The 24,943-nt window shown below is 34.9% G+C and overlaps 6 gene segments (V, D, J or C); all 6 read left to right on the top strand.

Moving 5' to 3' along the window:
• The first annotated feature begins 4,022 nt into the window (after positions 1-4,022).
• LOC107658346 (Ig heavy chain V region-like) lies at positions 4,023-4,522 on the top strand. The segment is given in 2 exon segments: positions 4,023-4,062; positions 4,173-4,522. Coding segments are annotated over 2 exon segments (390 nt in total).
• Positions 4,523-6,523: 2,001 nt separating this feature from the next.
• Positions 6,524-11,871, top strand: LOC107658345 (Ig lambda chain V-VI region EB4-like). The segment is given in 3 exon segments: positions 6,524-6,584; positions 6,666-6,976; positions 11,626-11,871. Coding segments are annotated over 3 exon segments (606 nt in total).
• Positions 11,872-15,049: 3,178 nt separating this feature from the next.
• LOC107658344 (Ig kappa chain V-I region Hau-like) lies at positions 15,050-15,816 on the top strand. The segment is given in 2 exon segments: positions 15,050-15,089; positions 15,413-15,816. Coding segments are annotated over 2 exon segments (444 nt in total).
• Positions 15,817-16,396: 580 nt separating this feature from the next.
• LOC107658342 (Ig heavy chain V region 914-like) lies at positions 16,397-16,929 on the top strand. The segment is given in 2 exon segments: positions 16,397-16,433; positions 16,565-16,929. Coding segments are annotated over 2 exon segments (402 nt in total).
• A 3,817-nt stretch (positions 16,930-20,746) lies between these two features.
• Positions 20,747-21,257, top strand: LOC107658341 (T-cell receptor alpha chain V region RL-5-like). The segment is given in 2 exon segments: positions 20,747-20,824; positions 20,941-21,257. Coding segments are annotated over 2 exon segments (357 nt in total).
• A 1,566-nt stretch (positions 21,258-22,823) lies between these two features.
• Positions 22,824-23,271, top strand: LOC107658340 (T-cell receptor alpha chain V region RL-5-like). The segment is given in 2 exon segments: positions 22,824-22,863; positions 22,961-23,271. Coding segments are annotated over 2 exon segments (351 nt in total).
• Positions 23,272-24,943: the final 1,672 nt, after the last annotated feature.

Below are 24,943 nucleotides of genomic sequence, written 5' to 3'. Positions count from 1 at the left end.
CACAGATCTACAGCTCAGAGCACAGACTACATTAATACACACCTGATCTGAGCTAGTCAACATGGAAACACACCTGCTGCTGATTTTAATTATGATTTCAGGTATAATTGACTCTTTTTATTTTTATTACAGTGGTATTGATGAGATAATTTGAGATTTTATTATTATTATTTATTTTTTGTTTGTTTGTTTGTTTATTTTAGGTGTGATGACTGCAGACCAGATTTGGCCAAACAAAGATGCTGTTGTCATAAAGGAAGATGAGACTGTGGCCCTCAGCTGTTCATATACAAGTAGTGGTTATGTGTATTGGTACAGACAGTATCCTAATAAAGAGCTTCAATATTTAATATATTCTGCACAATCAAGTAGTGGAAGGTTTCGTATGACTAAATCACAAACATCCACTGAACTCACTATTACTGGTGTAACTCTGTCAGATTCAGCTCTCTATTATTGTGCTCTAAGAGTTGGAGCCCAGTGATACAAAGTCTGTGTGAAGCTGTACAAAAACTCAAATTTATTTTTCACTTTGATGGCAAGTGACATCAAACCCACAATCTATAATTCACACAATATTATTAAACTTGTGGAAACACCTGTGTGTGGTTATTGAAACCCCTACTTCCTTACAGTACATCACACATCTCTTACAGAAAGTTTTCCAGTGATAAGTCAAATTCTTCATACAGTGCAAACTAAATATGTCCAGTATGTCCTGATTCCCAATTTTAATTCTTATGTATTCTGACATTGATCTGACATTAGTTACAGTTTGTGAATTATGTCAGAATATGTTACAACTGAATTTAATTAAAATTATTACACGGCTGGGTTCTTGTTGGTCAAGCACAACATTCCAAGGTGTGTTATTCCCCAATAACAATTTTAGTCATTAGCAACAACAAATAACACACCGCTCATCCAGGTACTTTCATGTCTTTCATATCAGAAAGCTGCACTTTTTGGTTTCCTTCAAACGCAACTCATCACCTTGTGCCTCAGTTATCGACTGTATTTACTGTAAAATGAAACCAGAGGACTTCAGTATTAATAGCAGCGGTAACATTGTTGAAAGGTTGCCAGCAGAGGCGGACAGTAACTAAGTACATTTACTTGAGTATTGTACTTAAGTACAGTTTTTGAGTATCTGTACTTTACTTGCGGATTATTTTTTCTGGAAACTTATGACTTTAACTTCACTACATTTGAAAGACAAATATTGTACTTTTCACTCCACTACATTTCTATCAAGATCCTCGATGTAGAAAGTCGTTAGCAGCTTTGAAAGTCAGTGGGTGATTTATTTCTTCTCTAAAACGTGACTTTCTTTTTTCAGACAGTTTATCAGTAATCACTCTTGGGGCTACATGAAGTGATTTCCCAGCATTTTTTGAGCACTGACCAGTTCCAAATGTGATATTTATTTACAACAATTCAATAATAAGAAGTTAATATTGTGGTTTATATTAGACACAATATTGTCTGATTTTGCTAAATTGTGTAAGTGAAAATATTACCTATAAAGCCACAGAAGAACTGTTGTGCGTCTCCTAATAAAACACAAAATGTGTTTGACCGAAGCAGCACTGCACAGACCATTCTGTGTATGACATCAAAGTACAGCGAGAGCGATTAGACAGCATTTTTTTTTTTTTTTTTGTTTTGATGTCAAATAAGCCTAGTTATTTTCTTCCTTATCAGTCTGTATTTACAGCAATTTCACTGTCCACTCTGTTCAAATGTGGATGAATCACTCTGAATCCAGAGCTGTGTGAGATCACTACCATCCTGCTTTTGTGGGGGTGGGTAGGGGTGTTAAATAATTATAATTATTATTTTTTTAACTTTCTAAAAGCTCTTTATTCCAAAGATACTACAAGCTAGTCAGTCTATTCAGTAGGTGTAATGTATTGTAAGTTGCTTCAGAGGTATTGCAAGTATTACATACAACAATAATAAAACATAAATAAGGAAATTTACTTTTGCTACTTAAGTACTTTTAAAAGCAAGTACTTCTGTACTTTTACTTAAGTCAAAATCTGTCTTTACAACTTTTACTTGTAATGGAGTAATATTTGACCAGCAGTATCTGTACTTTCACTTAAGTAATGGAGTTGTGTACTTTGTCTGCCTCTGGTTGCCAGAACAAATGTTACACTGTGATGGATTTTTGTAATTATAACCAGGTAAGATTTTAAAATGCTTTCTTCTCATATAACATTTTATGTACTTGTCTTTATTTGTATGATTGAAAGCTGTGTAATTAGTATAACTGTACATTATGCCTTAAATGTCCGTCTTATCTGAACGTTGTCTAGGCTCAAAGCTGTTTGTTAAAAACTGTTTTTCTTTGCAGAAGCTTTGCTTTTAAAGAACTAATTAAATATTTCAACTAATTAATATGTCATGTACTTATTTGGCAAGTAGCTGTGTAATAACCCCCACTTCGCACTGGGGTTCTGATCACCCTGTTGGGGTTTATTCAGTGAAAACAACCATCTGGATGTACATTATCACTTATTTATTCAGCTCAGCAAAATATTCTAACTCACCACAAGGAGGCATAATTCAATAAATGAACTTTTCCACGACATTCTAATTTATTGAGATGCACCTGTATAAGGCTGAACCTTATGAAGAATATGAAACTACAAAGAGAAACACAGACTATACAGTAAGAGGAAAACACTTCTGGAAATTTCTGTTAAAATATTCTCCTTTTTTAACTTAGAGCAACAATGGCAAAGTGGGTGATTATTACTTTTTTCTTCACTGCTCATGAGTTTGGTAAGAACATTATTTCATTATTTACACTTTATCTTTTTGTGAGATACTCAGTGTCAGTACATGAATAATGGGTAAATCTATTTTCCAGTGTGCTGGGGACAAGACAAAGTTGAACAAGCTTCAAGACAAATGACTGCAAATGAAGCAGCTCAAGTTACTCTGCTGTGCAATTACTCTACCAGTTTTTCTAATGCTTATCTCTTCTGGTACAAACAACTACCAAACAGATCACCAACATTCATTCTGAGTGAATTTACAATTGGTAAAGGAACTATTGAGAATGCATTTAAAGAGAGATTTTCTGCAACACTGGACTCCACATCAAGAACAGTTCCACTGATGATCAAGAATCTACATGTGTCTGACTCTGCTGTGTACTACTGTGCTCTGCAGCCCACAGTGACTGAAGCACACTCAACACTCATACAAAAACAGAACTAAATATAGAAATAGATAACAAAAGAAACAAAAGCTCAGGGAGACACATTACAGAGGATAAAATAACCAAACACACTTCTGTGCACAGATCTGCACAAAGCTTCCGTGTTTCCACCGAATTGGAATGACCAGAATTCACATCACCTGTCATTATGTGTTTATAATATGCACATCTAAACAGAGAATATAAACAGAGAACTTTAACAAGTATGAGGAACTACAAGAACAGTTCCTCTGATGATCGAGGATGTACATGTGTCTGACTCTGCTGTGTACTACTGTGCTCTGCAGCCCACAGTGACTGAAGCACACTCAACACTCATACAAAAACAGAACTAAATATAGAAATAGATAACAAAAGAAACAAAAGCTCAGGGAGACACATTACAGAGGATAAAATAACCAAACACACTTCTGTGCACAGATCTGCACAAAGCTTCCGTGTTTCCACCGAATTGGAATGACCAGAATTCACATCACCTGTCATTATGTGTTTATAATATGCACATCTAAACAGAGAATATAAACAGAGAACTTTAACAAGTATGAGGAACTATTCCAGATCATATTCTGTATATTGAGATCTGATGATTTCTATCACACGACAGAGTTAGTAAGGAACCACAAGAGGGTACAATAGGACATGAATAGTAATCGAATGTCTCAGTGGTGTTTGAAACAGATCTGATGTTATCTCTCTCAAAGAGCTCTCTGGAAGAAGTGGGGTTTAAAGCACTGATACCTGATGCGATCTTGTTAAACTTCTGTTAGAGAGAGCATAAGAAACACACACAATGAATCTCCATTCTGTCATTCTGCTTTCTGTCTTTGCATGTAAGTACTGAAGTGTTTAGTGATTTGCATCTAAATTATGTACAAAGTGTATTCCTTTATATTGTATATTGCAATACACAGTTCATAAAAGATTTGATCTACATTTGCAGATGCAACGTATGGGAATGAAATTAAACCTACCAAAACAGAGGAGTTTGCTGACGAGGGTTCAAGTGTTAAATTATCCTGCAGTTATTCATCTGCATACTATCTTCACTGGTACCGTCAGTATCCCGGATCAGCTCCTGAGTTCATTGTGCTCATCTCAGACAGTGCAAAAGAAGATCAGAAGTCTAATGTAGATTCCAGATTCACGGCTAAAATCACTAAAGACAACAATGAATACCTTGTGGATCTGAAGATCTCCTCTGCATCTATATCAGACTCTGCTCTGTACGACTGCGCTCTGAGGCCCACAGTGACAGGAAACACAAGAACACTGTACAAAAACCCGACATAACTATAACTCTACCTTCTACAAATTAGATTGGAGCACATCACAATCAAGAGAATCACATTCCCAAAATATCAACTCAGACACTGAGAACAAAATCTGATAAAATGCATTAAAATACCTGTTTAAAAAGAGTACATTTAGAAAGAAAAGAAAATAAAAGAAAAAAATAAAAGAAACCACATGATGGCAATATGTACCATATATTCATATTATCTCATTTCAGGATCACTAGCTCCTCCTTGCTTCAAATAACAGTTCTCTGATTCACATATGTGTTTCTCTACCTCTTTCATTAATCTACTCTCTGTACAACAGAAAATAAACTAAATGCATATTTATGTCTGGGTGAGGGTTCAACTGAATCATCTCAACAGAGAGCAGTAAGGCCCTGAGTGACTGTATGACTCAGATCCTGAGTAACTGCAGAAACTCAGAGCATCACAATCATCACAACCCACAGAACAGAAGAGCATCAGCAGAACTGATCTGACTTAGTAAACATGGACAGACACTAGGTACTAATTGTAATCATGACTTCAGGTAAAATACTCTTTGATGTGCTAATGAAAATAGTGTAATGTGAATGAATGTAACCCACATGTTTTAAAATGTACACAAATTTTATGTTTTTATAGTAGGTATGATGGCTGCAGACCAGATTGGGCGATTAAAGAGTGTCAATGTCATCAGTACAGAAAGAGAGTCTGTAACACTGAGCTGCTCATATGATACAAGCAATAAAGTTGAACTTTCTTGGTACAGATAATATCTTAATAGAGAACCCCAGCATTTAATGTGGAAAGATGCTTGGTCATGGAGTGGTACTGGGAGCCCAGCTGAACCTCACTTTCATTCGACTACATCATAACATCCACTGAACTCACTATTACTGGTGTAACTCTGTCAGATTCAGCTCTCTATTATTGTGCTCTAAGAGTAGCAGCCCAGTGATACAAAGTCTATGTGAAGCCATACAAAATCTCAAATTCATTCTTTGCTTTGAAACTGAACCTCATCAAAACAACAATCTATTATACACAGAAACAATCAGTATTCAGTATGCAAAAAAAATCAGACACTGCCAAAATCTATTGAAACAAATTAATTTTAATGAGTAAATGTGACCTCAAGGTAGCAGCAACCCTTAGATTCATAGTGAAGCTTTAATACACAAGAGCTGCAAATTTTAAGAATGGAACGAAGGATACAGACATTGAAGAGAAAGTAAATTAAATTACATTCAAATTTATTTCTGTAACTTCGCCTCTAAACTAAGACATAATGTGAAAATGGCTGAATTCGCGAACAACATGCAACAACAACAAAAAAACTTGTGTGTCTTTGCCTCAACAGACCATGTGATTAGACAACTGGACTAACCAGCAGACTGATCCCAATGCACACAATCTCAAATGTTGTTTGAGTCATTCTGAAATTCCTGAGCTGAAGTCTATCATGGTTAAACTACCTCTCAGAACTGTCTCACAAGATGTGTTTCCAAACATCAATGTAAGATAACATTTTTCAACTTCCAATATTATTTTGTTCTCTTGAACACAAGGGATGGACACGGTGCTTTATTCGCAAATTAATTTTTTTGTAAAAGTTAAATTCACAGCTTTAGATGGAAACATAGCTAATGATCACGTGCCTCACTTTCACTCAGAAACAGGCGACTCTGCTACAGACTGTTCCTGGCATATATTACAGTATGTTGCACAGCAAAATAAATATATTGTCAGAGAAGATGATGAGCTGATGTGCAGACCAAAATGATCCTCAATAACAATCAGCAGTTATGTTAGACTATGTGTGTTAAATTTAAAATTAATCTGTTAGAAATGCTTCAATTCAGCACTGGGGGGCAGCATCCCTCAACAGTGCCATCGACATGTGAGGATTTAGACCTGAAGACTTGAAAAATCAAGAGAAGAGCAGCACAGAGGTAACAGAGAGCTACAGTAAAGACAAAGAGACACATTCATTAGAAAACACATCAAAACATTAATCTCAGCCATGGAAAAACTGATGATTATTGTGCTTTTCTTCTCAGCACAGGACTCTGGTAAGAAAGATCACTATTTATCACACTTTACAGATACTATTTTAGTTACTTAATGTATGTAAATTATAATCTATTTTCCAGTGTGCTGGGGGCAAGACAGAGTTGAACAGCCTTTAGGAGAAATTACTGCAATTAAAGGAGATCCAGTTACTCTACAGTGCAATTATTCTACCAGTGCTACAAATGCTTATCTCTTCTGGTACAAACAGCTACCAAACAGATCACCAACATTCATTCTGAGTGAATTTACAATTGGTAAAGGAACTACTGAAGATGAATTTAAAGAGAGATTTTCTGCAACATTGGACTCCAAATCAAGCACAGTTCGACTGACAATCAAGAATCTGCGTGTGTCTGACTCTGCTGTGTACTACTGTGCTCTGAAGCCCACAGTGACTGAAACACACTCAACACTCATTCAAAAACAGAACTAAATATAGAAATAGATAACAACTTTTGTGCAAGACTCCCTCTGCAGTCAGTTAGTGGTATAATCACAGAAAAATACAACATCTTGCAGCAACTTCCACACTCAAAATGTACATATATATATATATATATATATATATATGTCTGAACTAGATCAATACTATTTTGCTCATGTTAAAATTTGTATTACTCTTAATATTATTGGTTCATTAACCATTCATATTTGTATTTTTCGTAGACAAAATCATCTGCTAAATAAATATATTTACATTTACATTTATTCATTTAGCAGACACTTTTATCCAAAGTAATTTACAAATGAGGAATACAAAAAGCAATTCATCTTAAGCAGGAAATAAACCCAAGAAGTGCTAGTAATGCAAAGTTTCAGACAGCTTCAGAATAGTACAAATGTAATTTCATGCAGTTGCAAAAGCTTTCCTATAACCAACGGCAGAGCAAAAACATGAGAAGCAGTAGATGATATCATCACACAGAAAGCAGGAAGTTCCAGTGTGTTTGAGTGTGAAACTGCAGAGACTCACAGTAACACAGATCTACAGCTCAGAGCACAGACTACATTAATACACACCTGATCTGAGCTAGTCAACATGGAAAAACACCTGTTTCTCATTTTAATTATGATTTCAGGTATATTGACTCTTTTTACTTTTATTACAGTGGTGATAATGGGGTAGATTGAGATAATTTTGTGTGAACTTAACTGACAAATTGTTTTTGTTTGATTGATTTAGGTGTGATGACTGCAGACCAGATTAGGCCAAATAAAGATGCTATTGTCATAAAGGAAGATGAGACTGTGGCCCTCAGCTGCACATATGATACAAGCAGCAGTTATGTTTATCTGTACTGGTACAGACAGTATCCTAATAAAGAGCTTCACTATTTAATATATAAGTATTCAGGAGGTGGAGGTGGGAGTCCCTCTGATCCTCGCTTTCAGTCGACTACACCACAATCATCCACTGAACTCACTATTACTGGTGTAACACTGTCAGATTCAGCTCTCTATTATTGTGCTCTAAGAGTAGCAGCCCAGTGATGCAAAGTCTTTGTGAAGCCGTACAAAAACTCAAATTCATTTTTCCCTTTAATGTCAAGCAACATCTAACCCACAATCTAAAATTCACACAATATAATTAAACTTGTGGGAACACCTGTGTGTGGTTACTGAAAGGGTAATGAACAGGAAACACAATACAGTAGAATATTTCTTGAATTACAGTACATCACAAACATTTTGAAAGATTTGACTAAACATCACATTATCATTATCTATATCATCTCCTCTGAAAAATCCTTGTATGATATCTGCATGAAAATTTTCCCTCTCAAAGTCGAACTCTTAATTGAGTCTGACATCAGTTGCACTGTTTGTGAATTATGTTAATGTGACTGAATTTAAAATAGTTCAGATCAGCAAAATCTATTCAAACATGCCACAAGGAGGCATAATTTCTCAAATTCTTATATAAAGCTGAACCTCTTGAAGAATCTCAAACTACAAATAGAAACAGAGACAACTGTATACAGTAATAAGAAAACAGTTCTGGAAAGTTCTGTTAAAATATTCTTCCTTTTCACCTTTCACTCAAAGAATGAATCACAAACTCTTTCAGTCAAGCTATGTGTATTCAGATACTGTGGTATATAGTCAGTCTCCTCCTCCAGGTGTTTGTAAATGTGATCAGTGCAACTTTAGCAAAGAGAGACTGAAGCAACAATCAAATTCATTTTTCCCTTTAATGTCAAGCAACATCTAACCCACAATCTAAAATTCACACAATATAATTAAACTTGTGGGAACACCTGTGTGTGGTTACTGAAAGGGTAATGAACAGGAAACACAATACAGTAGAATATTTCTTGAATTACAGTACATCACAAACATTTTGAAAGATTTGACTAAACATCACATTATCATTATCTATATCATCTCCTCTGAAAAATCCTTGTATGATATCTGCATGAAAATTTTCCCTCTCAAAGTCGAACTCTTAATTGAGTCTGACATCAGTTGCACTGTTTGTGAATTATGTTAATGTGACTGAATTTAAAATAGTTCAGATCAGCAAAATCTATTCAAACATGCCACAAGGAGGCATAATTTCTCAAATTCTTATATAAAGCTGAACCTCTTGAAGAATCTCAAACTACAAATAGAAACAGAGACAACTGTATACAGTAATAAGAAAACAGTTCTGGAAAGTTCTGTTAAAATATTCTTCCTTTTCACCTTTCACTCAAAGAATGAATCACAAACTCTTTCAGTCAAGCTATGTGTATTCAGATACTGTGGTATAGTCAGTCTCCTCCTCCAGGTGTTTGTAAATGTGATCAGTGTAACTTTAGCAAAGAGAGACTGAAGCAACAAGAGGGTTAAAACTGCTGTCCTACTGTTCATTTATTGATGCATTCATTCATTTTAGTTTAATTTAGCACAGAATATTTATGGTATTATGATGACACACTGGCAAAAATATTTCATGTTGTTTATTTCATATTTCTTGGGTAAGTATATTTTAAACACTTTTCTTACATTTTAATTTGAGAATGATTGAATTAATTAAATTGGTACATTTTTTTTTCTAAATTCCAGGGTGTAAATCTGAGGATGCCGTCCACCAGAATATGAGAGTTCAAACAGCAGATGAAGGTGCAGCTGTAATAATTAATTGTTCATATACAACCACTGATCCAAGCCCAACTCTCTTCTGGTACCAGAAACAAGTAAATGGATTCCCAAAATACATGCTGAACAGAGTTGCTACTTATGGAAATAATGAAGAAGAGTTCAAGAAAAGATTTAATGCAAGTCTGAACACACAAACCAAATCAGTTCCACTGACAATCCAGGATGTGCGTGTGTCTGACTCTGCTGTGTACTACTGTGCTCTGAAGCCCACAGTGACTGAAACACACTCAACACTCACACAAAAACACATTTCTCTGACATTGACGACAAATGCATAACTATAATGTAAAATAAAAAAAAAACAATATAGTACTCAAGAATAACATCAACATTAACAAGTCTCTCTTTTTTACAGCTTCTTCTAGTAATATATTCACACTGAAATAAAAAAATCTTTGAAGTTGTAAATAAAACAAAGATTACTGTAGTTTGTTTATAAGACAATACTACTTCAAATTTACTTTTTTTGGTAAGCCGGTTACTCCTTCCTCCCTCAACTTTGTTACAGCTGATAAAACCAGAATCCTTCAGGAGGAGGAGATAGACACACTGCAGTCAGACTCCTCCTGCAGGTCTTTGCATATGTGACAGTGTTACAACAACTTTATCTGAAACAAGAGTCTACTGTAGATTTCAACAAGTTCATTTTATCTAAATGATTATTTTAACGGATTATTTTAACAATTATAGTGATGACAAACTGGAAAAGAATTGTAGTCTTCTTTATCACATACTATTTCTGGGGTAAGTCTGTAAATTCTGTAAGGAATATATTATTCTGTAACATACTCCTAATATGAATATGAGATCCTCATCAGGGTTGTTTTGCATTAAATTACAGGATGTGATTCTCTGGACAGTGTTGAACAAAATACAACAGTTCAAACTGCTGTTGAAGGAGCAGCTGTAACAATCAGCTGTCAATTTGAAACCACTGATATATCGCCAAATCTTTTCTGGTATGAGCAGAAAGCAAATGGAGTCCCAGAATTCATGCTGAGCAAATTTGGTTCAAGGATTCAGTTCAAGGAAAGATTTAACGGCGATCTCAACACAATTTCAAAATCATTTCCACTGACAATCCAGGATGTGCGTGTGTCTGACTCTGCTGTGTACTACTGTGCTCTGAGGCCCACAGTGACATAATACACTCAAAGCTCATACAAAAATATTTTTATTTCCATTTCACGGACAGACAGACAGACAGGCAGATAGACCATTTGTGCTCATTTGAGCAGTTTGTATTCAAAGCAAACAGCATCATGTGACAGTGAGCAGGAAGTTCCTGGGTGTCTTTATGACCTCCAGTGTTTCACACACACTGCAGAACATTGAAGGGCTCAAGAAAGAACTGAGCTCATCTTATTCAACATGGGCAGATGCTTTCTAATCATTGTTATTATGGGAACAGGTACATTAATTATTGAGTAAATAATGAAACAGTGGAGCCTCGGAAAAAAAAAAAAACAATGGTTAAAAAAAAATAATTTTACTGTTTGCGCTGTGTCTTGTGTTGGAAGTCAAAAAAACTGCAACCAGTTCTGCTTTAAGAGTTACTTTTATTTTTAATTTAAGTTATGTAATTGCACATCCTGGCCACTTTGTGGCAGAATTGTATCCTATTTGCAAGCTCCTCCTATATGTGTTTAACCTGTGCAAACACACACAGTGAAATCTAAACTAAGACTGCCTCAAGTTTATCATAATCATATTTTACTAATATTGCCTTTGAAATTTTTATACGCTTTAAGTAAACTATGTTTATCTGGCTAAGGAATTTACTTCTGTTGGCTGCAGTGCTAAGTAAAATAACTTTGCTTTTAAATTGAATTATTCCTCCTTACATCAGAATATACATGAAAACTGATTTATTTACATTTTTATATCTCCTGACAGAGTGCAATACACAAGATTCTGTCAATCAACCAACAAGAGTTCAAACAGCTTCTGAACATGAGATGGTTAAACTTCACTGCACTTACAGTACCAGTGATTCATACCCTTATCTTTACTGGAACCAACATAAAACCAATGGATTACCAGTTTACATGCTCCGTAAACTCTCGACTGGATCAAGCAGCAGTGAAAAAGAATTTGAGGAAAGTTTTCATGCAGATCTCAACAAATCCTCAAGCTCAGTGACTGAAACACATAAACATCCTGACAAGAACTAAGAGCTCTGAAACGTGCAGTTGTTGACGTACTTAACGTAAATATACATATTCAATGTGATTTATTTTGATAAATAAATAAAAAAATGTTTTACTGTTCTTTGAAGCCATCACAGTGACATCAGTAAACATATTTACAATGATATACCAATTTATATAAGTGCTGCTTACTGTTAATGCAATATTTATTAATATGTGTGTTATGACATTCATCCTGTTGATTATATTTCCCCACAAAGACGTCTTGTCCAATTATTACAGAATAAAACACTCCAGCAGTGGGAGGAGCATTCACACTGATGCTGACAGTTTGAGAGGATGACAGAGTCAAATAGTTATTGAAGAACTATTGTTTTGCCATCATCGTCTCTCTGCAAACATGTTTCTTTTTACCTGGATAATAATCCAATTTTGCATGGGTAAGAGATCATTTCAGTATTATTTCAGTCAAAATAAATACATAAATGTGTCACAAAAAGTGACACTGTATATATAGATTTTATATATACATTATAGATGGTTTAATCACTTTATTGCTTGATTAATTGAATCCCTTTTCTTTTTCACAGAAACTTCATCAGCTGACACAATACAACCATTTACTTTAGAAAAACATGTTTTTGAGGGTGAAAATGTGACTCTGTCTTGTAACTACAGTACCACTGGTGTCACTGTTAACTCTCTCCAGTGGTATCGCCAGTATCTCAAAGCAAAACCTACATTTTTACTTCTTCTCACTGAATATTCAAACAAATCTGAGCCTGATCTTCGTCTGTATTCAAAAGCTACAAAAGAAATCAAACGTGTGGATCTGATCATCTTCTCTGTTGCTGTAACAGACTCTGCTGTGTACTACTGCGCTCTGCAGCCCACAGTGACAGGAAACACAACAATACAGTACAGAAAACAGATTCACAGTATTGCATCCACATCACACATATCCAACCCCCATATCTGCTAGTTAACACAAGTTAACACCCCTCTATAAAGCACAATGTATTATTGCACGCATGGATTGTTAATTTAGATACATTTGCTTTTTCCCAGGTGGCGAGGAAGGAGGGGCTTAAAGTATATCTGACAGTAGTTTGTCAAAACTGACATAAGATCATTTAATCTGAGACTGTAAGCAAAAACACAATGATACTCCATTCAGTTATTCTGCTCTCTGCTTTAGCATGTAAGTACCATTGCTTTTAAAAGCCTTACCTTTATGATCAAAGTGAAGAATTAAGCATGGTTTTATTATTTGGGGACTTAATATATATAAAAAGTGCACTAAAAGTACATGAACTATTTAAATTCTTCCATTTTCAGTATAGTGCCCTTTCAGACTAAAATGACAAACCTAACATTTCACATTTATTTGCAGGTGCCAGTAATGGAGATACTATCACACCAGACAAAACAGAGGAGTTTGTTGCAGAGGGTTCAAGTGTTAAATTATCCTGCAGTTATTCATCTGCATGGTCTTTACTTTGGTACCGTCAGTATCCCGGATCAGCTCCTGAGTTCCTTGTGCTCATCTCAGATGGAGCAAAACAAGCTCAGAAGTCTAATGTGGATCAAAGATTCAGTACTAATAATAGAAAAGAAAAACAAAACCATGTGGATCTGATCATCTCTTCTGCTGCATTATCAGACTCTGCTCTATACTACTGCGCTCTGAGGCCCACAGTGACAGGAAACACAAGTACGCTGTGCAAAAACCTTACTCTGAAAAGAAACAATAGTCTTATACAGACAGGGAGAAATGTGACCCTTAAATCGTGAATAATATTCAGACCCCTCTGGTATATCTAAGCATGTTCAGAAAAGTGTCAGACTAAAACAATACGGCAGAAATCAACTTTTCACATGCACAAATGTGGTCAATACATTGTGTATAAAAGGTATTTTTCACACTTTCTTCAGATCATTTACTTTAATGCAAGGAAGAAAAAAGAAAAAATAGGCACATAATGCCCATTGCTATATCCAGTAACTAAATGGCTTTACAATTGAGAGATGAGTAGTGGGGATCACGCATGTGTTCAAAAACATATTCAGGCTAATACTAATTTTGTGAAAAATGGTTTCCAAAGTAACAATTTTTAAGCAATTAGAAACTTCATCCACAAGGGGTCAGACTTGCTCTCTCCACGTATGAGAATATCATGTGACATGATACAAACGTTTAAAGAAGAGCACTATGAGATAAACACAGACAAGATTTGAGTGAATATTTGCTCATAGATCAACTATGTTTAGATGGGCTTTGATTTCCCTGTGTTTCACAGCACATTATGATGGTAAGTACATCTGTATAAGCCTACTTTATAAGAAAATGGTTTACTTACATTCAGGTTAATACATTTTTAAGTATACTTTCCTAATAATTCATGTTAATGACTTACTTTTTTCTGTCTATTTTTCCAGTGTCCTCAGCACAGGACAGGATTGAACAGTCTTCAGGAGAAATGACTGAAAGTGAAGGAGCTCAAGTTATTTTAATGTGTAATTATACTACTACTTCCACAACTAATTATCTCTTTTGGTACAAACAGCTACCAAACAGATCACCAACATTCATTTTGAATCAATACACCACTGAGTTCTTTACAACGAGATTTTCAGCAACACTGGACTCCACATCAAGAATATTTCCACTGATGATCGAGGATGTGCATGTGTCTGACTCTGCTGTGTACTACTGTGCTCTGAGGCCCACTGTGACTGAAACACACTCAACACTCATACAAAAACTCTCTTTCCTAAAATCTGTGTGCACAGAACTGAAGCATAAAACTCCACAGAATTGGAATGACATTTGAACCCAGTTTAAATCCATTTCACAATTCCACAAATTGGAACTAGTGCTGTAAACTACTCCTATATATTTTTAAGAATTTTAAATTTAGTGCTCATCACTATAAATTTAAATTTTACATAAGGTCTATACCATAAAATGCTATTCATAATCTTCTGTGAACCTCCATAAGATCTCGCATTTAGTTAGTATATGTGTAGATATGAGTGGAGTTTTTGTTGGCATCAGACTGAACGAGGAGGAGTTTATAGATCTTTATAGCATAGATCTGAGATGATCTTGTTACATTTTCTTGACTGTCACAAAGCTCAGTCCTGCTGTAGTGACACACACATGTACAATGATACTTCATTCAGTCATTCTGCTCTCTGCCTTGGCAAGTACGTGCATTTGTGTGTGTTTTGCATGCTTTTGCATTTCTAATTTGAGAATATACATATAATATTTTGTCAAATGATTTTCACATCTTACATGCATAATGAACTTTTTCACTGAAAAGATAAACTTATTACGTCCTTAATGTACATTTTTTCTGCTACTACAATTTAAAATCTAATCACAATGATAATGCAATATTAATATTTAATATAATTAACTAGTATCACTTGCTGTATGTATTGTACAATTTCAAATCACTGTTATAAATCAATTTCAGCACTATTTGAAATTTAAATTTTTTTTTTTCTCTCTCTCTCTTTTCCAGGTGTGAGTTTTGGAGGTGAAATCACACCAGAAAGCACTGAGGAATCTGCTGCAGTGGGTTCAACTGTTACTTTATCCTGCAGTTATTCCTCTGCACAATCACTTCAATGGTACCGTCAGTATCCCGGATCAGCTCCTCAATTTCTTGTGCTTATAATGGAGAGTGTGAAAGAGACTAAGACATCTGATGTAGATCGCAGGTTCTCTACTAAACTCAGAAAAGAAAAACAAGTCACAAAAGAAATCAAACGTGTGGATCTGGAGATCTCCTCTGCTGCTGTATCAGACTCTGCTCTGTACTACTGTGCTCTGAGGCCCACAGTCACAGGAAACACAAGAACACTGTATAAAAACCTGACACAGATGAAGGTGTACAACCAATTTTTTTTCTATAAGTATAGATAATTATAAATTTACACTGCATTAATGTGACATGGGGTAAATCATATACAGTAGTTGAAGAAGTGGTATGATAAATTATGCTTATGTGTTAACAATACTATTATGAATATTAATTGTTAACACTGTACTCTACGATGTAAGATCAGTTGATTTAAATACAATTCAACTTGCTTTTGTTTTTTGTACAGGTATATCAAATGAATAACTGTTTTTTTTACCACCAAAATAAACCACATCCCTAAATTCACTCTGTGTGAATATGCACATCTAAACAGACACTCACTAATAATCTGATTTATGTGTTTAAAGTACTATAACAACCAACGTAGGATGAATTAATCCAGATCATATTCATATACTGTATCATACGACAGAGTTACTTAGTAACCACAAGAGGGTACTATGCACTATAGGATATGAATAGTACTCAAATGACGGTGGTGTATGATATAGATCTGATCTGATATGATCTTGTCTCTCAAAGAGCTCTCTGGAAGAGGTGGGGTTTAAAGCACTGATATCTGATGTGATCTTCTTAAACTTCATGTCTGTCAGAGAGAGCATAAGAAACACACAAAGAAAGATGCTCCATTCTGTCATTCTGCTTTCTGCCTTTGCATGTAAGTATTGAAGTGTTTTGTACCCCAGAACTCTGAGTAGCCAGGCTAATTTCTGCACAAAATTAAGTATAAAGTGTTTTTGTTTATGTTGTATATTGCAATAAATAAAAAACTTTGATCTACCTTTGCAGATGCAGCATATGGAAATAAAATTAAACCAACCAAAACTTTGGAGTTTGCTGATGAGGATTCAAGTGCTAAATTATCCTGTAGTTATTCATCTGCATATGCTCTTCACTGGTACCGTCAGTATGCCGGATCAGCTCCTGAGTTCATTGTGCTCATCTTAGACAGTGGAAAACAAGCTCAGGAGTCTAATGTAGATTCCAGATTCACTGCCAAAGTCACCAAAGACAAAGAAAACCTTGTGTATCTGGAGATCTCCTCTGCATCTATATCAGACTCTGCTCTGTACTACTGTGCTCTGGAGCCCACAGTGACAGGAAACACAAGAACACTGTACAAAAACCCGATACACACTATTGCATCTACATGACACATATCCAACCTCCATATCTGCTATACTGTAGGTGACACCCCTCTATTCAGCAAATAGTATTATAGATTGTCATTCACAAGGTGATACACAAAGATTCGGTTAAAAGATGCTCCTCCAGATATTCATAATGTTTTAGAAAGCAACCATGTTCAAAAAGGTGATAAAATATTTGTTTATTTTTTTTGTGGCCACGAAGTAATTACTTCAAAAAAGTACCTACTCAAGAGAGTATGCAATTTCAGATGCAGCCATGATGTTATTTTGTAAACCCTGAACAATTCTTTATAAAGGTAGGATTGGTATAAATAGTGTTTTTGAACAAATGCTTGATGAGTGTACTATGTTTACAATGTTGTCATTGTCACGTGACCTATCTGCATCAGTTGCTTTCTGTCACTGCCATTCTTAAATCCTCTACCATGGCTTCATGGGATATTAAAGTGTCCATCTTATGTACACTTCAGAATCACGCCAGAAGTAGTAGGGCATCAGGGTACATTTCGCCTACTCTTTTATGAGTACTGTGAATTTGGACATAATTTATTTCTCACATACTGTCTTTTGCCTACTATAAAGTTGGGAAGCCAATATTTAGCAATTTCCAACTTCGTCCACAGGGGGTCAGCACTGCTCTCTTCATTTATAGGTGTAACATGTGGCATACAAACCTTTAAAGAAGAGCTCTGTGTGATAATCACAGAGTTTTTGAGAGCAGAGTTGAGTTAATTTTCTGTTCTTTTACCTCATATATCAACTATGTTTAGATGGGCTTTGATTTCTCTTTGTTTCACAGCACATTATTATGGTAAGCACATTTTTTTTCAATTTCTGTATACTTTAAAAGAATAGGCTTTACTTACATCCAGGTTACTAAATGTTTTAAGTTTAATGCTAATAATTTATCTAAATGACTTATATTGTTTTTTTTTCCAGTGTCCTCAGGACAGGACAGTGTTGAACAGTGATACTTTAAAAGAATAGGCTTTACTTACATCCAGGTTACTAAATGTTTTAAGTTTAATGCTAATAATTTATGTAAATGACTTATATTGTTTTTTTTTTCCAGTGTCCTCAGGACAGGACAGTGTTGAACAGTCTTCAAGAGAAATGCCTGCAAATGAAGGAGCTCAAGTTATTTTAATGTGTACTTATACTACTTCTGGAACTCCATATATCTTCTGGTACAAACAGCTACCAAACAGATCACCAACATTCATTCTGAGTCAATATACCACTGAGTCTGATTTTAAGAAGAGATTTTCTGCAACAATGAACTCCACATCAAGAACATTTCCATTGATGATCAAGAATCTACATGTGTCTGACTCTGCTGTGTACTACTGTGCTCTGAGGCCCACAGTGACTGAAACACACTCAACACTCATACAAAAACAGAGGAAGTGCTCAGTTATATGACAAGGTGCAAATCCACATTCTATTTAATTCTGTCCCACAACAATAATATGCATATAATTTTAAAAAATCTAATTAAGTTAGTGCTGTGCAAAATGAATGTCATTAACTTTATGAGATCTAAAGTATTATAACTACCAAAGTATGAGGAACAATGTAGTTCATATTCTGTTTGTTGTGTTCTAAGGACTTACTGTATGTATATTATATGGCAGAGTTACAGTAGTAAGCAACCACAAGAGGGTACAATAGGATGAATAGTAATTAAATTATCCAGTGGTGTATGAAACAGATCTGATCTGATCTTCTCTCTCAAAGAGCTCTCTAGAAGAGGTGGGGTTTAAAGCACTGATAAATGATGTGATCTTCTTAAACTTCAAGTCTGTTAGAGAGAGAATAAGAAACACACACAAAGATGCTCCATTCTGTCATTCTAATTTCTGCCTTTGCATGTAAGTATTGAAATGCTTTGTGTCTTGCATCCCAGTACTCTTGAGCAGCCAGAACTGCTAATTTCTTCTCAAAATTAAGTATAAAGTGTTCTTCATGCAGTATATTGTGTTCTATACTGATACGGCTAAATTGAATATAGATTCAATTTAAACACCTGTTCTTTAAGATTTGATCTACTTTTGCAGATGCAACGCATGGAAATGAAATCAAACCAACCAAAACACTGGAGTTTGCTGACGAGGGTTCAAGTGTTAAATTATCCTGCAGTTATTCATCTGCATATAATCATTACTACAAAAACCTGATACACACTATTGCATCTACATGACACATATCCAACCTCCATATCTGCTATACTGTAGGTGACACCCCTCTATTCAGTAAAAACAGCATTACAGATTGTCATTCACAACATAAAAAGATATAACAGAAAGGGTGACACAAAGACTCTGTTAAAAGATGTTATTCCAGATATTCATAACATTTTATAAGGCAATCATGTTCAAAGAGGTGATAAAATCAACTTTAGATGCATTTGCTTTTTCCCAGGTGGTGAGAAAAGAGGGGTTTATATCTGAGGGTATTTTGCTGAACCTGACAGAGTGTGTCATAAGATCATTTAAACTCAGACTGTAAGCATGCAGTACATACTCAGTTATTCTAAAAATGAATGAAAAGCTTTATAACATACTCAAGTAAAACATAAGTATAGTGATTATTAAGCATTTGTTCAAAAACACTATTTATACCAATCATACTTTTATAAAGAATTGTTCAGGGTTTGCAGAATATCATCATGTTTAGCGATTTCAAACTTCATCCACAAGGGGTCAGAATTGCTCTCTTCATGTATGAGTATATCATGTGACATGATACAAACATTTAAAGAAGAGCTTTGTGACATAAACACAGAGCTTTTGAAAGCCGAGTGAATTTCAACCTTTTACCTCATAGATCAACTATGTTTAGATGGGCTTTGATTTCTCTATGCTTCATAGCACATTATGATGGTAAGTACATTTTTTTGTTTCTGCATACTTAAACAGAAAAAAGTTTACTTAAATATAGGTTACTAAATATTTACACTTAGTTTCCTAATAATGTTAATGATTTACTTTTTCTGTCTATTTTTCCAGTGTCTTCGGGACAGGACAGGGTTGAACAGTCCTTAAGAGAATTGACTGCAAGTGAAAGAGATCAAGTTATTGTAATGTGTAATTATTTTACCACTGTTACAAACATAAACCTTTTCTGGTACAAACAGCTACCAAACAGATCACCAACATTAATTCTGGGTCAATACACCACTGAACCTGATTTTAAGAAGAGATTTTCTGCAACATTGAACTCTACATCAAGAACATTTCCACTGATGATCCAGGATGTGTGTGTGTCTGACTCTGCTGTGTACTACTGTGCTCTGCAGCCCACAGTGACGGAAACACACTCAACACTCATACAAAAACAGAGGAAGTGCTCAGTTATATGACGAGGTGCAAATCCACATGATGCACATGCACATTCATCCCATATGATCTTGTTACATTTTCTAGACTGAATAACAAAACAATAAGAGAATAAGATTCCCAAAATGCTAAACACTGAATGTATTCCATCAGACTTTAATTCTCATTAATTTTATTAATACATTAAAACAAACTTACTAATTAATTAATTAGGAAACTACGAAATTAAACTTAATTTTCATGTTGTAATTCTGTTATAATAAGATGGCAATATACACCACATATTCATATTATCAAGCCTCATTACAGGATCATTAGCTCCTCCTTTTTATTTAATAAATAACATGCCATTTACAGATCTGCTTCTCTACCTCTTTCATTCATTTACCAAAATGAGCATCATCTCTACAGAGAGCAGGAAGTTCCAGATTCGTATGACTCAGTTCCTGCAAAACTCATCACAATCATCACAACCCAGAGAACAGAAGAGCATCAACAGAACTGATCTGACTTAGAAAACATGGACAGACACTTGGTACTGATATTAATCATGATTTCAGGTAAAATACTCTTTGATGCCAATGCTAAGGAAAATAGATAATTATGTTTAATGTGACTGAATTTAACTCACATGATTTTTCAGAATGTAAGCAAATATTTATTTTAATACTTGCAGGTGGAATGGCTGCAGACCAGATTGGGCCAAACAAGGGTGCAAATGTCATCAGTACAGAAGGAGAGTCTGTGACACTGAGCTGCTCATATGATACAAGCAGCAGATATGTTACACTTTACTGGTACAGACAGTATCTTAATAGAGAACCTCAGTATTTAATGTGGAAAGATGCTCGGGAATGGAGTGATACTGGGAGCCCAGCTGAACCTCGCTTTCAATCGACTACATCAGAATCATCCACTAAACTCACTATTACTGGTGTAACTCTGTCAGATTCAGCTCTCTATTATTGTGCTCTAAGAGTTGGAGCCCAGTGATACAAAGTGTATGTGAAGCTGTACAAAAACTCAAATTCATTTTTCACTTTGATCTCAAGCCATATCAAACCCACAATCTATAATTCACACAATTTAATTACACTTGTGGAAACACCTGTGTGAGAAGTTGGATAATATTTTTTTTAGAATATGTAATGTTAAAAAAATAGGTAGACATGAAACAATGCACAACAGAAGACACAAATTTGTAAGCATTTTCATACTTACAGAAAACATAATAAATGTAGGTAATTTCAGATAATATCATCGTATTATATTTTTAAGATTACTATGTATTCATTGTTTTTTTTATTGTGTTACAATTATCTATTTAAGTATTTATCACAACCAGCATGATAGATGTCTTATTACCCCAAATCCTGTGGATGTGCTGTAATTTTAGTGTTTATTCATTAACTCAGTTCAGTAAATTTATTTGGCTCATTGATTTTTAATTCTAATTAACGTACAGTAAATATTTTGTAAAAACTGAACTAAAAATGATTGACAATGACAAAATTGTCATTTTTTTGGTGGACACAATCATAATGATTTTAGAGAATATGATCGAAGTAATAGCCTAATGATAGGATATTTCTAAAAGAAACAAATAATTCAATAATGGTAGAATTGTCCATTTTTGATAAATTCTAGATTTGAAAGGGTCTTTAAAAAATAAAGTCAATTATTTAAAGCATTGTTAACTTTTTGGGGGGGCTGCAGAAATCTGATGAAGCAAATCATCAGAGTAGATAAAGACTCAAATGTACAGCAGCATTTCATAAAGAGCAGGAAGATCTTTAGTGCTAAAGACTGAAAAGCAGGCAATCTCAGTGTGCTGGGAGCAAGACAGAGTTGAACAGCCTTCTGGAGAAAAGACTGCAAATAAAGGAGATCTAGCTAATCTACTGTGCAATTATTTTACCACAGCTACAAATGAAGATTTTTATTCTGGTACAAACAACTACAAAGTAGAGCACCAGCATTTATGCCGAGTGTACAGTATTTACTTTTTGTGAAGGATCTACTGAGCCTGATTTTAAGGAGAGATATTTTTGATCTCCACATGAAGAACAGTTCCACTGACAATCCAGAATGTGCGTATGTCAGACTTTGCTGTGTACTACTGTGCTCTAAAACACTGTGACTAAAACACATTCATACAAAAACATGAAATAAATAATAACTGTAAAAATACTGCCCCTGTATCAGCATCCATCCTCTACAGTCATAATTACAGAAAGATACACCATACAGCAACTTTCACACTCAATGTACTTGGCAGGAACTTCCAAACTCAAATCACATGAGCCTAAAACCATCACAACAAAGTCATTTATGTTTGTATTTTTCTTCAAAATCATCTGCTAAATAAATAAATATATGTATAATTTCTTGCAGTTGCGAAAGCCTTCCTCTAAGCAAAAACATGAGAAGCGGCAGACGGTATCATCACACAGAAAGCAGGAAGTTCCAGTGTGTTTGAGTGTGAAACTGCAGAGACTCACAGATCTACAGCTCAGGGCACAGAGAACATTAACACACACCTGATCTGACCTAGTCAACATGGAAAAACACCTGCTGATGATTTTAATTCTGACTTCAGGTACAATATGACTCTTTTAATAATTACAGGTGTATACAGACACATCCAATGGGATAGTTTTGTGTTACTTGACTCCTATTTTGTTTGCTTGTTTTAGGTGTGATGACTGCAGACCAGATTGGACCCAATCAAGAAACTAGTGTCATAAAAAAGGAAGATGAGACTGTGACCCTCAGCTGCTCATATGATACAAGCAGCAGTTATGTTAGACTTTATTGGTACAGACAGTATCTTAACGAAGAGCTTCACTATTTAATATATAAGTATTCAGGAGGTGGAGGTGGGAGTCCCTCTGATCCTCGCTTTCAGTCGACTATACCACAATCATCCACTGAACTCACTATTACTGGTGTAACTCTGTCAGATTCAGCTCTCTATTATTGTGCTCTAAGAGTTGGAGCCCAGTGATACAAAGTCTATATGAAGCTGTACAAAAACTCAAATTCATTTTTCCCTTCGATGTCAAGCATTATCAGACCCACAATCTATAATTCACACAATTTAATTATATTGTGGAAACACCTGTGTGTGGTTACTGAAAAGGTAATGAAAATGAAACACAATACTTCCTGAATTACAGTTGAATATCATAAAATAAATAAATAAATAAAACCAGGGTTACATAGAACCCTGATACAGAACATACAAAAACAGGGTTATGTCTGAATCTTTGATATCATATGTATTTATGTTTATACATTTAAATGCTATATTAATGATACTTTTTCTTATATTAAAGTAGTTTTATTGAATTTTATTATGGTTTATTTGCAAGGGACGCATTTACACAGGCAATAACACCACTGAAAAACACAGAAACATTTGTGGGGAAAAAACATGTAAGGTCCACGCAACTTGGCCCAAGGAAGGTATCCAGTGGTGGCTAAAGGTTTCTTGCGTGTTCGGTCTTTTCAGCGTGCAAAGTTATTTAATTTAAATTAAACTCTAATCTGACTCCATTTTATAATCTAATCTGACTCCATTTTTTATTGTGACCTCGAATTTAGGTTGAAAGGCAAATTGGTTGTTTGTCTGTCTTTCTAATTATTATTATTCTGACATTTGATTATTCTATTTAACTCTTTACTTTATATTTACTCTTTCGCTCAGGGTGCCTCACGTTGGCCGTTTTACGTGGGCCCCACGATCACAAACTCACCAGTCTGAACATTAGCCAGAGGTTATGACTAATACTATTTAATAGGTCGCCCATGCTTACCATTCTTTAAATAGTAGTTCTGTTTAGCCCCCTACAGTTACCCATGTACAACTTAGTTAAAGCTCAAAACAATAATCAGCGGTTATGCTAGTACTATTCGTCTAGCCCCCGATAGTTATATAACTATGTACAACTTAACTAAAGCTGAGACAATAATCAGCGGTTATGCTAGTACTATGAAATATATTAATATTTCAATAGTATTTTTATCTAGCCCCCGATAGTTAAAATAACTATGTACAACTTGAATAAAACTCAAACAATAATCAGCGGTTATGCTAGTACTATTTGTCTAGCCCCCGATAGTTAATATAATTACATACAACTTAATTAAAGCTGAGACAATAACCAGTGGTTATGACCAGTACTATGACTAGCCACCCATATTTAATGCAATTGAGTACAACTTAACTAAAGTCAAGCACTTAGTCAGAAATCTATAATCTCACCTGATGTGCGCCATGCTTCATCTAACCTGAGATCTAGTATGCACTTAACCCTAGACGCAGATTTGCGGAAACATACGCCTTCACTTAATCTACTTGAGAAAATAATTTCAAAGTCAGAATAAATCAAATGTAACAATGTATTATCAGTCAGGTAAATATGTATTATGCCAATTATCTACATAGCCAATTCAAAGATATCAAATCAATACAAGACATCAAATTCTCAAAGACGAATCTAAGAGTAAGATGCATACCTGACTTTTAGAAAAATACATATGAAGTGTGGGGACACACTTCATACTACGGGCTTTCTGGCTACAGAATCGCCCCGACCCTTTTGCTGCAATCCTTTAAATACAAAACCAAGATAAAACATCCCCCAAATGGAGGCATGTACAAACAATTGGAATTT

Source organism: Sinocyclocheilus anshuiensis, unplaced genomic scaffold (genome assembly GCF_001515605.1).
Source record: "Sinocyclocheilus anshuiensis isolate Anshui unplaced genomic scaffold, SAMN03320099.WGS_v1.1 scaffold375, whole genome shotgun sequence".
NCBI classification, from domain to species: domain Eukaryota; kingdom Metazoa; phylum Chordata; class Actinopteri; order Cypriniformes; family Cyprinidae; genus Sinocyclocheilus; species Sinocyclocheilus anshuiensis.
This window is presented reverse-complemented; position numbering and strand designations above follow the sequence as displayed.